The sequence below is a fragment of the Lepisosteus oculatus genome, chromosome 23 (genome assembly GCF_040954835.1).
Source record: "Lepisosteus oculatus isolate fLepOcu1 chromosome 23, fLepOcu1.hap2, whole genome shotgun sequence".
Classification (NCBI taxonomy): Eukaryota; Metazoa; Chordata; class Actinopteri; order Semionotiformes; family Lepisosteidae; genus Lepisosteus; species Lepisosteus oculatus.
This window is the reverse complement of record NC_090718.1, coordinates 14,821,105-14,838,813: the sequence shown is the minus strand read 5'-3', so window position 1 is coordinate 14,838,813 and position 17,709 is coordinate 14,821,105. Positions and strand designations below refer to the sequence as shown.

The window sequence follows — 17,709 nt, the reverse complement described above, 5'->3', positions numbered from 1 at the left end:
CAATAGGGTGGCCTATGTTATATTCCATAAGTGTCCCAGTGACTTTTTAAAGTAAACTATATATGTACGGCAGAACAGCAGATTTAGATTTAGAAACGGTGCATCACAGTAATGAATCATTGGATTAATATCTATTCTAATAATATATCATAAGAATATCCTAATAGTATCTATTAAGATATGGCTTTACATTTTAGCATAAAACTTAACCTATCTCTCTTGTACCAGAATTTATCAAAAGGTTCAGACATTAATACAGTATGTGTTACAAGATACATTATTTCCCTTTTGTTAATTTAGTCCACATCCCTTTTGGAGGTTCATGAAGGTGGAACAAGTGGCAGTTGTATGTTAAACAGGTTTATATAAATACATGGCTATGAGTAGCAATGGAAGGGCTGTCATTCTACTTTTTTGTCAACTGCAGATGGACAGCACAGCATGAAATGCAGAATACATTATTCTGTTAAGCCTGTGCAGGAGGTGCCAGAAAGATGATATCCGTCTTTTTGGAAAAGCTTTCCTAGAAGCTTTAACAAAACAACAATTCGGATTAAATGGGGTGGGGAGCAGTCAGAGACCCTGGCAGACCACTGGAGCAGCTCTTAGTGGATCCCGATGAAACAAACTTTCCATTTTGCTAATGTAAGAGACATTTTCACTGCTAACAATTTACCAGTAAGATATACCAAAGAATGCCCCTGGTCTTGTTAATTCTCTCAGAGTATGCTGTGGTCTTCACAGAACTCAGGTTGAAATTCTTCTTGAATTCCAAAGAATCTAATCAAACAGGACCTGCCACGCAGGGACTGCATGAAGTGGTGGCTGGGCTGTGGAATAGTGTCTGTGGAAGAGGCCAGTGCGGCGAAGCTCACCTGTGGACATGAAGAAGGGAATCCTGAACTTGCCACTGAGCACGCGGGCCCGGAGATTCTGCAGGGTGCTGCCGTCGAAGGGCAGGGCGCCACACACCAGGACGTACAACACAACCCCCAGACTCTGCAGAGACAGAGATCTGTGATCTGGGCAGGGGTAGGGGGTAGGAGATGATGTGAATGTGAATACAAACCCGACTGTCAAGTGGCAGCAGTGTGAATCAGGTTGTATGAGAAAGGGCTGTAGCGTTAGGTAGGGTCCCCAGTAAAAGTGTAGCGTGGTCCGTCGGGTGGGGTTGAGTGTTAGATATATGAAAGACGTCAGGCGTATGTATGGAGTAGGTAGAATGCGAGGGTATGTGGTGAGTTGCATGGAGCACTTTAGGGGTGTAGTTTACTCACCCAGATGTCCACCTTGGGCCCGTCGTACTCCTTCCCTTCGAAGAGCTCAGGGGCTGCGTAGGGGGGGCTGCCGCACCATGTTTTCAGCAGCTGACCCCGTGAGTAGATGTTGCTGAAGCCGAAGTCTGCAGAGACACACAGCCTGCTGAGACGGAGGCAGGGGAGGAGGAGGAGGAGGGGGTAGGTGCAGGAAGCTTGACCGCAGAGCCAGCGGGAAGACGAAGACAAAGCGCCCCCATTACCTGCAATCTTGATGTTGAGGTTGTGGTCCAGCAGGAGGTTCTCGGCCTTGAGGTCTCGGTGGACAATGTTGCGGCAGTGACAGAAGTGGACAGCCGCGACAATCTGCTTAAACTTCCGCCGAGCGTCCTTCTCCGCCATTCGTCCATGAGCAACTAGGTGATCTGGAGAGAGGCAACAAACCCTCTGCTTATTTCTGCACTTGATTTTTCAAAAATATAATTTTATACTATGTTATTTTACTTTAGCATTTTGAAATATCTTAAGTTTTAATGTTCGTGATCCAAAATCACAGACAACCTTCTTGGACAGAGGTCTGTCAAGTAGCCGTTAGACCGTGATCCATGAACCTTGACCTCTACATACCGAATATTTCCCCCCCACTGGCGTACTCTGTCACTAGATAGATCATCCGCTCCGTCTCCATCACCTGTGGGACAGACAGGCAGGACATCAGACGGACACGTGGCGGGCAGGCAGGCCAACAAGCAATGTGAAAGGCAGTTTATGTCATCAAGCAATCAAACAGACCAGCTATAGGTGGAGTATGTGACAGACAGACCTCGCAGAGGCAGATGATGCAACAGACACACAGACAGGCAGGGGCAAAGGGGCTGACACAAACGGATCTGGTGGAAGCGGAGGTCGAAATGTGAAAGGACACATCTGCAAGAAGCTGATGGGGAGACAGAGAGACGGGCTCGGCTGAGGCTAACGAGGAGACAGAGACCTGGTAGAGACGGATGATGTGGGGGTGTCTCAGCATCTTCATAATCTGCACCTCCCTGAATATCTTCTTCAGATTCTCATCATCGAGCTGAGTCTTATCCACTATCTTAATGGCCACCTGAGACAGAGAGAGGGAGGAAGATGGTGAGCAAAGAGTGGGACATAGGAGAAAGCAGCATTAAACTCAGAACTCCAATTTAATGGTGGTTTATTCGCCAGATTACCAGATAAAACGTTTCTCAATACAGCTTCCAGATTTATCTGATACAGATCGAAAAGATCCTTAGAAAATGGGATAACTGCACAAAAGAATCCCAAGAGAGCAGAATCCTATTTTGATAAGGTTTTCTGTTAAATTTGAAGGTCAACAACAAGGAAAAACATGCAATGGAAATCTGAATTAAATCATAATGTAATAAATGGACAAGCTAAATATGTACTAATGTGGGAGCTACATATTACATAGATTTGCTGTTTAACAACCAGCTTAAATTTCAAAAATATTTTCAAGCATCACTGCATTATAAAGGAATAATGTGCATTTATACAATACCAATATAAATAACCTGAATGTGCTCTCAATTACTGATTACATTTAAATTAAACTCAGGCACAAACAGGTAACACAAATTGTTAATAAATTATTCCCATTTCAGCACACTGTTTAAAATTATTCCATTTTAATTGCTTTTATGAACATGGTCATCAGTACTGTTTCCACTGACAAGAGCTAATTTTCCTTGCATTACATTAAAAGCACAGATGTAAAAAAAACAGCTTAAAAGAATACATCACAATTTGTTTCTACAACGTCACAATTTCTCACATTAAATTCAACAAAAAGAGGATACTGATCCCAATCCCTGGTACGGTACACGTATTTTAAATTCAAAATGTTGCTTTACATCAGAAGAGCATGGTCACTGTACCTGTAGATTCAATAAGGATGAAAAGGAGTGATGTTCTTTCATTGGGTTTTGAATTCTACATAAACACAACCTCTGATCACATCCAGTGGGGCCATTTAAAATAAAAAAGGAAACAGAAAATACTACCTGTATGAGGCAATGTACTTTCTCTACATTTTAAAGCAGTATGTAAAAAATGAAAGAGACTGTCTCATAAGATCTATATACTGAGAGCATTAATAATACACAAAAATCAGCCAGTATATTATACAGAAAGTGTAATTATTGTGGCTGCGGATGAGTGGCAGGGTGAGCTAGTATTTACACGTTAGCTGGCCACATGTCATTCTTCACCAGTTATCGTGGTAATTAAATACAGAAGTTTTGAACCATCTAAAAGGCAATTATTCACCACGTCCACCTCAGGTAGTTCAGGACTGGCATGATGGCAGTACCTGGGAACTCGGTCGATAGAGGATTCCAGATCGTACTTCGACCTGACTTCATTCCCTGGACTCCCGGCTGGTACTTGTAACCAATCTCTTGCTTTTGATCTTTGCCAACATTGTGTGGCTTACTCACACTGCTGTTTGCCTGTGTTTCTCTGCACAAGTCTGGATTTACTTCATGAAAACATGTTGCTGTGTCACCAGCAGTGACAAATTACAGAAAGTATGTAACAGCCTGAAACAATTTGAATTCTGCACTTGCACACAAGATACCACAAGATAAACATAAGGAATTCCCTGTAATATGCTTTTTAAAAAGAACTTGCTAAAAAAGAAGACCTGGTTAACTTCTATGCTTTAAGTCAACTTAAGGGACTTCCCTGTTGGAATAAGTACTTTAAGTAGGTGGCTGCGTCATCATGCATAAGCTGCAAACTTAAAGGTGCAAAGGAACTCACACCCAAAAAAGGCTCCACAACCGAAACGTTGCGTCTCTTTTCTTCTGTTTTCGGCATAAAATAAACCTTTACTTGTTTCTTTGGAATAAACCGTGTAAAACGGACACAGGACAACAGGATTTTAAGGAAGGATTTGACCTATGACATAGAGCAGGGAACATTTTGCACACAAAGGGATCCCTGGATCCTTTAAGAACACAAGTGGTGAGATCCACGGTTCTGTTAAATATGAGCACCCAAACAACAAAGGGCAGAATTGTTCCCTCATTTCCAAACCTTCTCATGATGTTTTGCTGACACTTTTAAGTCTCTAACATGGTGAAATTGCACTGTCAGACCGGCTGAGGAGCTGGAAGCTCCTTACTGAGATAACATACAATCACAGAGCTATTTAAGTATAATAAACTTGAAAGTAACAGTTTGAAGGCTAAAAACTATCTATGTATCACTTTTTAATCAAAATGAGAAAGAGATGCATCTTTTTGTGCGGATACACTCAAGCACAACAGTACAAAAAGGGAGATGATTATTATATCAAATGTTCGCCTTGTGTGACTGTATTTAATTCACAGGTGTCTTAATGCAGCGTAGCTGTGCTGGATAATTAACAGATTTAAATAAAGAACTTAAGCGAAACACTTTAGATCAAAAGCCCTGTGCTTTTATGAGGGTAGCTGCGGCACATCTGAAATATGAGCCTTAACAAGGGCTGAGCCTCCATGTAAAACAAGTACACAACAACACTAAACAGTGTTCCCTCACCCTCTCTTGCACTAATAAACATATTCACATCCATCCATATTTTAACTGCTTTATCTAGTACAGGACTGCAGGGAAACCGGAGCCTATCCCGTCATATAATGGGGGCAAAGCAAGATACAGAGCAGACAGCACATCAACGCAGGGCACACAAAGGCACACTCACACCAGGGATCATTTTCCCAGATGCCAATTAACTTACCAGCACGTCTTTGAACTTTGGGAGAAACCAGAGCACCCAGTGGAAATCCACGTGAACACTGGGAGAACATACTGTACAAACACCACGCAGATAGCACGTCAGGAATTGAACCTAGGGCCCCAGCACTGTGAGACAGCAATGCTCACCATCACAACGTCGCACGTGCAGTGCCTATAAAACGTATTCACCCCTCTTGGACTTTTTCACATTTTATTGTTATGGCATGGATCCATTATGTATTTAACTGAGAGTTTTTGCCACTTTAAAATTTATACAACGTTAAAATAACTTGTACAAAAGCTTTTTCTTTCAATAACTGAACTCAGCAATAACTGACAGAGTTGTGAGGAGGCACAGATCTGAAAAAGGGTATAAAAACATATATATGGCGATGACCAATCCCAGGAGCACAGCCAGGTGCATCATTAAAAATAATTATAATTGCTTACACTTATATAGCGCTTTCCTGGACACTCCACTCAAAGCCCTTAACAGGTAATGGGGACTCTCCTCCACCACCACCAGTGTGCAGCCCCACCTGGATGATGCGACGGCAGCCATAGTGCGCCAGAACGCTCCCCACACATCAGCTATCAGTGGGGAGGAGAGCAGAGTAATGAAGCCAATTCATAGATGGGGATTATTAGGAGGCCATAATTGGTAAGGGCCAATGACAAATTCAGCCAGGATGCCGGGGTTACACCCCTACTCTTTTCCAGAAACGTCCTGGGATTTTTAATGACCACAGAGAGTCAGGACCTCGGTTTCACGTCTCATCCAAAGGATGGAGCCTTTTTACAGCATAGTGTCCCCGTCACCTAGATTCACTTTCCAAAAGGACAATGACCACCAAGTAACACTATCGTGGCTTCAGAGGAAGAAGAAGAATGCTCTTCAGTGGCTCAGCCAAAGCCCAGACTTGAATCCTATGGAAGATCTGTAGAAGGAGTTGAAGACTGCGGTTCACTGACGCACCCCATCAAACTTGACAGTGCGTGAGCAAATCTCCAAGTCTAGCAGACACAGGCATACGGAAGAAGATGCAAAGTTGTAATTGCTGGAAAAGGTGACTCTACAAAGTATTGACTCAGGGGGTGAAATCTTAAATAGAGATATTTCCATTTCTCATTGTTCATACATTTTTGACAACTAAATTATTTTAGCACTTATAAATTGCTGCATATGTTGTGTAGATCAAAAATGTCATCGTTACCAGAATTTACAACATTTGCAATTGTTCGGTAGAGGGTGAATACTTTCTGTAGGCCCCGTATGCCACAATACTATGACAGAAAACCTACTTTAAAATTTTGTGTTTCATCATTGTCCCCAATGCCGGGGAATTACAGGGGCTATACCAACTGTGAAAGAGAACCCCTGTAACAGACCAGTTTCTTTTGTGCCATCAGCTCACAGCAAGCTAAAACAAATCAAGGAGTTTAACTTAAGTCCATAATGAAAGTCTGGGAGAAAGACAATCACCTCTGTAGTCTCTAAGGCATAAATCGTCTAGAGCAGTGGTGTAAGTCCTGATGATGGAGTTCCCTGTGTCTGCTGGCATTTCTTTCAACTAGGCCCTTGATAACCAGAGCTAACTGCTGACAGGATCTGTAGGATCTGCTAGATGGTTAAAGTTTTATTTTCTGCATTCAGGCCGGGTTTCAATGATCCCATGGTACACCCTTCCTCAATACTTGTTCTGTGAAGTCCCCATCTGGTTTATTCTCCTGCTGCATTCTCGATCACTAATTTATTTCATGTTTCTATCAGAGGTCTCTTTTCAGAAAGCTGCTTTCAGCTTTTCCACAGCTTAATAAAATGTGTAATTTGTACGAATCTCTGGACTGAGAGAGAAGCCAAGAGACAGAACAAGCCTGACTCACTGTCACTGACTTGTCTGATAAAGTGCCATTCCCACTGTCCATGATGGAGTCTGTCCATCGATCACCTGTTGACAGCTGTTTGGTCAGAAATAAGGGAGCAAATTTTCAGCTAGAAAGACGAGGAGAGACAGAATAAAGGTGTGTGTTAAAGTTAGTGGAAATAAGGCACTTTTGGGTATTTTTAAACCAAAGACAGAATGGAGACAAAATGTCTAAAGCAGCAGCAGATCAGTTACAGGCACTAATTATCACCAATGAGCTCAGCTGGAACAAAAACTTGAGAGTCACCAGAGCACGTCAGGATCGGGACTGAGATCTTGCTTTTGGGGGGCTAATATTTCCTGACTCATGTAGCCCGGGGTCATCTCTCAAACCAAGGGGGGCATAACCAAGCACGTCCACAGACTCTTCCCAAAATCATTATCACTTTATTGAGGTGTGTCTGTAGGCCCTCGTGCAGCCAGCAGCATACGTGTCTGTGCATGACTAAAGTGGTAAACACAGGGTTATCACACGTGAGCCTGTTTATTCCCTCTCCCTTCCTTGTGTTGTGCACTATCACACAATTGAGGTACAGAATGTCTCAGACTGAAGGAAAAGCAGAAAGAAACTCCTTCAATAGCTCCACATCCTTTACAAATGCAGACGTTTAAGGGCTGCAATTCGTATCCACACTGTGCCTTGATAAAATATTTTAAACTGTAATTTAAATGCATGTAATTCTGGGTTTACACCTGGCAATCACTGCTAGTCTGCAGATTGCCTATTGTGACAAAGTCAGCTTTTAATATTGACTTTGTTTGCAGTATAACCATCATTCAAAACCTACATTTCGGCTTTCAGAAGAAGACCAGAAGGGTGAACTCGCTTTATCTACTTGTTGAACAAATGTACCGTAGTAACTCACATGCTAACAAGTACAGGTTAAAGTTCCTGAATACCAAAAATAGGAAATCCAATACTTACAATTGCAATAGTTACTCGCATACGTGGGGCCAATCTAGAATGTTTTAGATGTGGCAAAAATCAAACAGGTGTGACTACTGCTGTCTAAGCAGGTCAGAAGCAGTGCCCTCTCTCTCCAGACCAGAAATCCCAGTATGATGACAGGTAATGCACTTGAGAAGGTGCTGTTTGCTGTGTGGGAAGCCAGACTGAGGTTCGGATTATTGTTACACATTAGTGTACTTTTCACACACTCAGTGTCAAGAGCGGTAACTCAAAAACAGCTCAGAAAGTCTGGCTTGGCTACAGCCCCTCCAGGCTTGGCATGGGGGGACAGGCTGTTTCCTGCACTGCTCTCACATATCTTCATCTCATTGGGACCTCCTGGTTCAGTAAAGGCAAGAACAGATTCCTGCAAAACAACTTTCAAAGATCCATAAAAACATCAGCCATAATCAAGGAAAAAATAAAATGAGGTCAAAGTGCAAAGTCCCAAAGACATGGACCTAAGCAACAACCAGAAAGGAAACAATTTTATTTCCTAAAACCTCCTAGCACACTTACAAAACACATTACAGGAAAAGAGGAGGAAAACAAGAACCCTGATGTTTTACCCAAACAAAATGTTTATCACAACATTCTGGTTTGTATCTGTTGCCATGGAATAGACCCATCGCAGAATAAAATTAACCGCAGTTAAAAAACTTAACACGCTGGTCCATCTTATCAATAACTGAATAAAATTAAAGCACCATGTAGAACATGATTCAGCTCTCAGCATCAAATCAGTTGAAGGGTTGTTAAATTTCGGCACCCAACTGGACTCACAGATCTTTGTCGCTGAAAACTGAAACACTGTCTACGGTGTTGGAACATTGGTCCATGCACAATATGAGATGTTGCAGTGTTAAAAAGCCATTAACCATTGCAGCCTCATGACACTGCTTGATTCTACAGGTGAATGAGCTAAAATGCAGAGAAGCAGAGCAGACGCAGAGTGCAATGCAGTCTGACCCATTTCTCATAGCTGAGCATCTTTCTTTTGGCTGTCAGTGTTACACATCTAACAGGACAGGTAACAAGCTTGAGATGCTCCAAGCTACGCCACACAAGCATTGTACGATCGACCTCCCTGAAAGGACGGACGCACTGGGAGTGCCAGGCACTGTCGGACAAGGATTTGATCCCGACAGTTCAGATACACATGGCGGTCAGGGTGTCAATCACACTTACACTGCCAGGACATTAAGGTGCCCATTATGATGCAGTTAATCTGAAGTCTATTCTTACGGGTAAGAAGAAACAGAGGAGGCAGTAGCCAGAAGCGAGCGCTGCAGTGTCATAATCACTTTATTGAGTGATCTTGCCAGAACAAATTTATAAAAGATGATGTGACCGGATAAAATTCAAAACTGGATCATGTGTGACAATCAGAAAACTCACTACTGTATTGTCACCAATAATTACTTTCTACTTTCCATATGCTATATATGCACCTACTATATATTTTTTATTATAGTCAGTCTTGACTTTGGCACAAAAACATTTTTTAGAGTTAATAAATGTAAAAGTTCCCTACAAAATGTCATCAATTTCCCTACGGGATTAAAAAAGTATTATCTATCTATCTAAAATAGGCTGAGTGCAAGATAGAAATAAGGAAATCTAGCACCAATATCACATCACATTATCCCAGTCTGGGTTTTTATCACAGTAACAAGGACAAGAACAAGTCCTCAACAAACCATGAAAAGCGGAACACAGAGTAAAATCTTGCTTGGCTAGTGATATCAATACGGGTGGCAATAGGGACCTCCACAATAATAAGAACCCCCAAAAGATTCTGATCTGCATCAATGCTTTCTTTAGCATAATCTATGAGAACTACAGAAGTAGTTCTTCTTCTGTAGAAGACTACAGAAACCAGAATAATCCTGCGGCTAGGATCACACCTTCCCCCTTCTCTTAACGACAGACTACTCTTCTTCTAAATTTTCTCCATTCATTGGAGGTTTCATTTCACACCTCTCTACACCTATCCTGACTTCACACCTCCTGATTGGCCTCACTTTCTGTCCCCTGCTCCTGCCTCTCGCTCCTCCTCTCTCCCAGCCTGTGTTCTCCCGCTACTTTACCTTTGCCTACTGCCTTGTCTTTCTCACCCCTGAAGAAGGCTCCACAGCTGAAACGTTGCATTTTCTTTCTTCTTTTTTTCAGCATGGAATAAACCTTACTTGTTCCTTTGTAATCTATGAGAATACTTGAACACTTTTTGCACCCACTGAAGGGATGTGAAAGCGTGAAGCAATGAAAGGTGACTGGGAGGAAATGCGCACAGACAAGTGGAAATTGCACTGAAATGCAGGCTGTATATTGGCTTTTCTGTCAATCAGTACCAGAACATCTGCATCTCAGAAAACCCGAAATGGATTCGAACCATAGCAAACCGGTGTCAGCACCAGCATTGTCTGCATTTTCTCTTCTTAAAAAAAGGGAAGCAAAGGAAGATCTTCACCAGCAGTTGCTAGCTGCGATGACAGAGACTACTCGAGGACGGGTCTGTGCTGCTCCTCAATTGGTAGTCAAAACCACTAGATACTCTCCATGGTATAATGCTCACACCCGATCCCTTGAACAGGAGTGCCGCAAACCAGAGCACAAATGGAGGTCTACTGGTTTGCAAGTATTCAAGTCGGCATGAACTTGAAATTACTGGGGTGAGAACAAAAATACTTTCTACAAACTTACTTTGTATGTTATAATGCTCCCAGCTGCTTCCATAATGTCAATATACTTTGATAGGATGACTTTGATTGGTAAAGCCAATCAAATGAATTAGTTTTATTCATGTTAAGAATTGCAAATTCTTTAACATTTAAATCATGAGAAGAATTTGTTTGAATTCTGTAACTACACTTCTGTCGAATTTTGTAGAATTCGAACATTTAGTAAGGTGATTAGAATCAAGTGGAGTGTCAGTGTGCTAGGAACATGTAGAAAAAAATCTAATGTCTTGTCTAGATCTTAGGGCTGCCTTTGACACGGTTGACCACTCTGTTTTGTTACACAGGCTTGAGGCTGAGGTTGGCTTATCTGGAACCGTCCTTAAGTGGTTAACTTCATATTTAAGTAATTGTTTTCATTATGATCAGATATCTAATACTTGTACTGCTTCATCAATGCCACCAGTTCAATTTGGGGTACCACAGGGATCAGTGCTGGGACCAATATTGTTCTCTCTTTACATGCTGCCGCTAGGTAGGATAATACAAAAACATTAACTTTCACTCATATGCCGATGACACACAAATATACTTTTCACTTACACCAAACGACAACTCTTCTATTATCACTTTAGTTGATTGCATTAATGAAGTAAAGACTTCGATGTGTGAAAACTTTTTGTTACTTAACTCTAATAAAACTGAGGTTCTGTTGTTTGGAGGAAACAATACTGATAGGACTACTATAACTTTAGTACTTAACTCAGAGAATTTAAAAATTTGCCTCAAAGACTCAGTGTCATATTAGACACAAGGCTCTCATTTAACTCTCATGTTAAAACAGTATCTAAAACATGCTTCCTACAGTTAAGAAATATTGCAAAACTACGGTAGTTTCTCTCCACTCAAGACACAGAGAAATTAATACATGCTCTTGTACACAGCAGGTTAGACTACTGCAATGCCCTACTATCAGAGAGCACCCACCACTCTTTCATCACCTTACAGCGAATTCAGAATGCAGCAGCTATTGTTACTAGGAGCAGAAAGTACAATCATATAACCATACTTAGCTCTCTTCATTGGCTTCCTGTCAGGTACAGGGCGGACTTCAAAACCCTTCTACTTACTTACAAGGCTCTCAGAGGTCGGGCACCTGTCTATCTACTGGAACTTATTAATGTATACTATCCAAGTCGCCTGCTTAGGTCACAGAATGCAGGTCTCCTTCATATTCCACGAATTAATAAAAAAACAGTTGGCGGTAAAGCCTTTAGTTACAGGGCCCCTAGCTTATGGAACAGTCTCCCGCCCCATATTTGGGATGCCAAGTCAATCTCAGTGTTCAAATCCAGACTGAAGACCTATTACTTCAGCCTAGCCTACTCACACCTTACATTATAGCCTGCTGCAACCATGGCTGCTGGTGCTGCTGTACATGCTATTGTGTGTCTCTATGTTGGCCCACCAGGTAAATACATTTGTTCTGACCAGACTATCCTATTCTCCTCCCCACATGTCCGGATGGTGCGCAGGCTGGGCACCATCTGAGTTGGATGCTGCATCACTGCCCTGGATCCAAGAGGGACATCGTGGATATAGCTACCGTTTAGGAGGAATTTACTGGTCTACAAAGATCTGCATGGAGTACTAACGCACAGAAGACATGATGGATGGATGGATTAATACCCTCATCGTTTCCTTTTTTTAATTATATAATGTTAGCATGCCCAAAGGGGTTAGGCAACCAGTTGACCTTGGACCCCTAGAGGTTTTTTCTCTCCTTACTATGGAGTTTTTGGTTCCTCTCCTCCATTGTCTTCTGGTTTTCTGTTCCGTATTGACAAAATGTATCGTCAGCTGTACTGTTAAGAGCCTTGGGGCAACCTTGTTGTGAAAGGCGCTATATAAAAATAAATTGAATTGAATTGAACAAAGCAAACCCCAAATCACACAAAGGCAAAGCCAAGTCCAAAACAAATCTTTCATAATCTGGCCTCTGCTTCATTTGTATATCATCCCTGTCCTTCTCCTTGGTGCTGCCATCCTTGATCCCTTCCTCTACAACTTTTAGCACATCTTCTAATTGTTCACCAGTGTTCACACACTGGCATGTCCCACCTAAGCTTTCAACATCTTCAGTACAGCATTTCTTACTTTTAGTCACACAGAGTCATTTCTAGCTCCACTGAAGTTTCTTCAGCTTGAACTTTGAATGACCTAACTGGTTTAACTGGACCCACTTGACACCTTTTTAAGGTATGGATGACTTGTTGCTGGTCTAGACTGAACTGACCCAACTCTCCCAGTAAGTCAATCTGTTACCAGAATTGGTCACTCTGTCACGTCCCCCAGCTCACTCTGAACACATGCTTACACACACGTGTTCAAGCCGGGATAACACCACTAGCCAACCACGAATGGGACACCCTGAGCTGTGGCCTATCACTGCCCCCGAGTCGCCCCGCACACTCATCTGCCCCCCTCCCGTCGCCCCCACACTCATCTGCCCCTCCCATGTCACCCCCACACTCATCTGCCCCACTCTGTGCAGATACTAGGAGGTGCTAATGCCCAGCTGCTGTTCTAGTCACTGAACATCACTAACGAATCTGCATTCCACACCATCCACCGTATTGTTTCCTACACCGTGTAAACTCTGTGTGTAAATTCTTAAAGTTTACATTTTACACTTGAAATGATATTTAGCTGCATTTATAACGGAGTGCATTTTTCAAATAATATCCCGTTACATACCTTAGGTAAAGGAATCAGAGCGCTACATAACTAACTGATAGACAAAAGACAGTAGGTGTCTGACGTACACATGGATGGAAGCAAGACTCCCACTGCCGAGCACTTCAAACCTTTCTAGGTTTTATGAGCTGAAGGCCTTTGTATATAAGCAAACACCAGGTGCTGAATGTTTCATGCTCACTACGTTATTGTGAGGAAAATTACCAGAGGCAAAGACCTGGACTTAAAATAACATGCTTTCATGCTTCATCAGTACAATTTGTACGAGACATTGCCACTCATAAGAACTGAAAAGAATCAAAATTGCTCTGAAGGGGCAATCTTATTTCCATCCCCTTGTAAGTCACGTTAATCATGAAGCTTATTTTGTGCAGGTTACCTAATTAGGCCCACAAAAGGTAAAACTGTTTTGAATGGGTGGTTTAAAGGCTGGTGATTATTCTGATGACTGCCAAGGCAGAAGACTTCATAAAATATCTATATTAAGCATTTTCCACAAGGGATTATACTGGCCAAAACACCAGGAAGGCCCAATCAAATTAATAGATTCTGGTTAACTTGAGGAGTATACGACAGACTTCCATTACCTTCCCTGGTCCGAACAAACCCCAGATCTTAATCCTGTGGAAGACATGGGGAACAGACTGCTCAATCCCAGCACACCGTTCCCTCTCCACAATTTCAACCGAAAGCAATCCAGCTGAAGGAATAGGACGGCACTGCAAAAAATCTGCTGGATAATGTACATGTAGCCATTCTGTTCACAGAGTTACAGCAATTCACTCTTAAGAGTTCCTGAAGAGCTCACTGAATAAGGACTCCAAAACACAGGGATGTCAAACTGAACCTGTTAGGCAGAAGGGTGTTCTGTTCTTCCTTGTTTTAACTTAAGATCATCGATCTCCTTTTTGGTTTAGATAGGACAAATTTAAAGGTGTTTTAATATTGGTAATTGAAAGTGGTAATATGCTACATAACTATTGTAAATGTATCAATTCTTCCATTAAATATGCTTCAAGGAAACAAATCAGAGTCCAAATACTCCATTTCAGAATTGACAAACAACAGATCGTGTACCATTTGCAAGAATTAAGCAGAGAAGCATAAGTCGTACTGGCACACATTTGCAAAGCAAACCTACTCAAAAAAGGTAACGAGCCTGTACTGTCCAGCAAACTGTGAGAGTCTACAGGTGTCTGCAACGCACAGATCACAGATCAAACTACTTAGCAACAGGATTCTCTTCTACTTCCTGTTTTCAGTTCATTAATCATAATCTGATTGATACATATAGCTATCAGTAACTTCATTTGTAAGAAATATAATTAGTCTCTATTCAACTGTCATGGTAACATGAATGAAAATAGAACCACCTTTCTGCTTCATCAAGTGGGTTTGTACAGTTGGACAAAGTTTGGGACCGACAGGACTCCAATAGAAAATGTGCCTAAATTACATGTCAAATAAGTGATAGTTAATTTTACACTGATAGGCAGAAAGAAGAAACAAATTCTTCTGGAGTGAAGAAGGCTCATCAACCAAAGCACTGTTTCTTCCTTCTGTTCTTCAGTGTGGAATTAACCTTGATCTGTTTCTTTGCAGCCAAACACGCTGATACAGCTCCCCACTCAAACTTGGGAATTATAGGCTACAGTAATTGGGAGAGAGGTGCGTTTAGGCCTGTGCAATGTGAAAAGTGTACTCCTGCCGCATACAGCCGAATGTCACAGCTGGGTGATGCACAAAACCTCACACCTTGCTACCAACTTCCATACAACATGATGTACGTGACATATACATCACAGAAAGAAAAGATCTGACACACCGTCCCCCAAAGCAAACACGCTTCACATGACACCCACAGCAAAGCATCCCAGAGTTTCTTCCCGTGTTGGACAGTTCTGAGGAGGGAGCCAGAGGTGGGCCTGAATAAACTGCTCCCAGAATTAGACAGATGTGCTGACAGGAGCCAGTGAGACGTGCTCAGTGCTGATTTACAGTTCACCAACAAATGAGTTGTACAGCTGTTTGCTGGTGCACTGCTATAAGTGTATATATATATATGCACACAGAGTGCCTTTACAGTCAGTGTGAGTGTATGTGTGTCTCTGTGTGAGTAAATGAGTGTGAATGAGAGTGTGTGAGTGCCACAGATGGGCCTGCAAACTGCAAAGCCCATAAGCCGAGAGATCGAAGGAAGGAAATCAAAGACAGGGCAAACCTGAGAAAATAAAATGTCTTGTGTAGAAAGAAGACACTTCCATGAACAAATTCTTCCATCACGTCAACCAAGACTAAGGCACCCCAGATAATCAGCACTACCACTGTTGTCAATGAATAGACAGACAAGGGGTTTAACAGAGCTGGAGAACAGCGAAACACAGAGCTTAAAGTCAGCTCACTACACACCTGCTGCACCGCCAGGCCAGCTCCAACCCAAGGCGCCTGACAGGGATTTGGAACAAGAACACCTTGCACTACAGAGGTTAGACCTGAGGCGTCCAATCCTGGTGTGGGTTTTCATTCCAACTCAAATCTTAACAAGCTAAACCAGCTGGCTACTGGCTTAACTGGATCAATTGAACAGCTTCTCTCTGCTCTTCCAGGGCTTGAAACCCTGCAGATTGGCACACCAGGACAAGGGCTGCACCCCCCTATACTGAATATCAAGAACATCCTGCCTGGCGGGCTCACTTCTTTTCGTCAAGTGCTCTAAATGGCATCAAATAGGACACCTACAACAGCATCTTCCTGTCCCAGCTCAGTAGCTAATAATGATGATGCAGCATCATTACTGAGCCAATTTAACTCCTACACAAATACACTCACTGTCGGTCTCTGCAATACGGTTAAATCTGAATACCCAACACACACACTCCCAACTAGCACCTATAAACACCACCCCTACAGCCTCATCACAAAACCACGAAGTTCGGACACCACTCGCCCACTGTGGATTCAGACCCTGGCGATCCACAGACCCTACTATGCGCCGTGTCAGCGGCGACAACTCGACAGCATCCCACGCCGCTCCACGGCTGAGCTCACTTCACCTTACACAACATCTCTGAGCCAGCTCTCTCGCCTCCGCGGCCTGTCACTACATTTTACCCCTGACTTTTTGGAAACAAAACCCAACGGAACAGACCCCACCACCGGGCAGCCCCACACGTCTCCGCACACACGGAGCCCCTGTTCCCCGGTGCTCCTCCGAGCTCACCGCCCGCCGACAGGACGCTGTCACTCACGCTACCGTCTGGTTTTCGCCTCCGCTCTTGCCCCCCAGGCCGAGCCGGGCTGGCGGTGCCGCTCTTCCCGGCCAGCAGGCCTGGCAGCCCCGGTGAAAAGTGAGAGCGCGGCTGCGCTCCCTCTCGGTCGCCCGTGGCGGAGCAGTGACAGCCCGGCCCGGGGGCTGCCGGGTCCTCCTGGTTGCGTCTCTTACCTTGGCCCTGGTGATGATGTGCGTGGCCAGCTTGACCACCGCGAAGTTGCCTTTTCCGATGGTCCTCTCGATTTCGTAGGGCCCCACTCTGGCTGGAGGGGGCCTGCCGCCCGGGAGGTGGCCAGGATTGGTGATGCAGCCGGCGGCTTGGGCAGCGCGATTGGGGTGGGTGATCCCGGCGGGGGGCTGGGCTCGGTTCTGGGCGCCCATGCCTGTGGAGGCGGGTCTGGAAGAGTGGGTAATCCCAGCCGTTACTGGTCCGGCTGCACCGCCGCTCGACACGGCCGCCATCTTCTCGCCTCTCTGCGGGAACAACAAGCAGTCCCGCGGAACGCGCAGCGCGGGCACGCCCCCGCTCTGCGTCACCTCGCACGGGCTGCTCCGCCGCAGCGCCACCTCCTGGTTGTAACCATGACGACGACTAGCGTAACAATGACTTCATTCCCCTACCTTGCTCAACGCACAGAATCGTTGCCCCGGCAACCGATCTGCGTTTCTCCGTCCCGAGTAAAGGAGATACAGGAATATTTATTTTACCAGTGACAGCTGTGTTCTCTCAGCCTCTCCTTCCTTCAGCCCCCTTTTCCACCTCTCGGGAACGCACCCTGCTGGCAGGAACGTGTAAGCAGCGGGTGCGCGCATTTCTAGGCCGTGCACAGGGCAGCCAGTTTGCTGCAGCGCAACAGAGAGTCTTGTTGCAGACCTCCGGTACTAACAATGCGCCCAATCAGGGAGCTGTCTGTAATATCATAATAACATCACGTCACAGTATTTAAGAACCAGAGTTTATTACATTTCAGTATGAAACATGGCTTGACCTTTAAATGATTCGTTAACGGATCCTGGAAGGTGCGGGTTACAGAGAACATATGAAATTACACATCTAAGTGAATTATTAAAATACATTACAATTTCTCGATGAAAATATCGTAAAACT

At 43.7% G+C, this 17,709-nt stretch overlaps 1 protein-coding gene across 3 annotated transcripts in view; it reads right to left on the bottom strand.

Annotated features, from left to right (window-relative positions):
• sik3 (SIK family kinase 3) overlaps positions 1-17,169 on the bottom strand; it is a 42,359-nt gene extending 25,190 nt beyond the window's left edge. Inside the window, exons 1-6 of one of the 3 annotated variants that reach the window (XM_015337547.2) lie at positions 16,773-17,169; positions 2,248-2,364; positions 1,884-1,947; positions 1,520-1,681; positions 1,278-1,402; positions 876-999 (exon numbers count right to left, since the gene is read on the bottom strand). In XM_015337547.2, the coding sequence (XP_015193033.2) occupies positions 876-999; positions 1,278-1,402; positions 1,520-1,681; positions 1,884-1,947; positions 2,248-2,364; positions 16,773-17,063 (883 nt within the window). In that variant the 5' untranslated portion in view covers positions 17,064-17,169. Of the gene's footprint in view, positions 1-875; positions 1,000-1,277; positions 1,403-1,519; positions 1,682-1,883; positions 1,948-2,247; positions 2,365-16,583; positions 16,721-16,772 lie in introns of those variants that run through there. The other 2 variants (XM_015337548.2, XM_015337549.2) reach the window with 2 other exon arrangements.
• Positions 17,170-17,709: the final 540 nt, after the last annotated feature.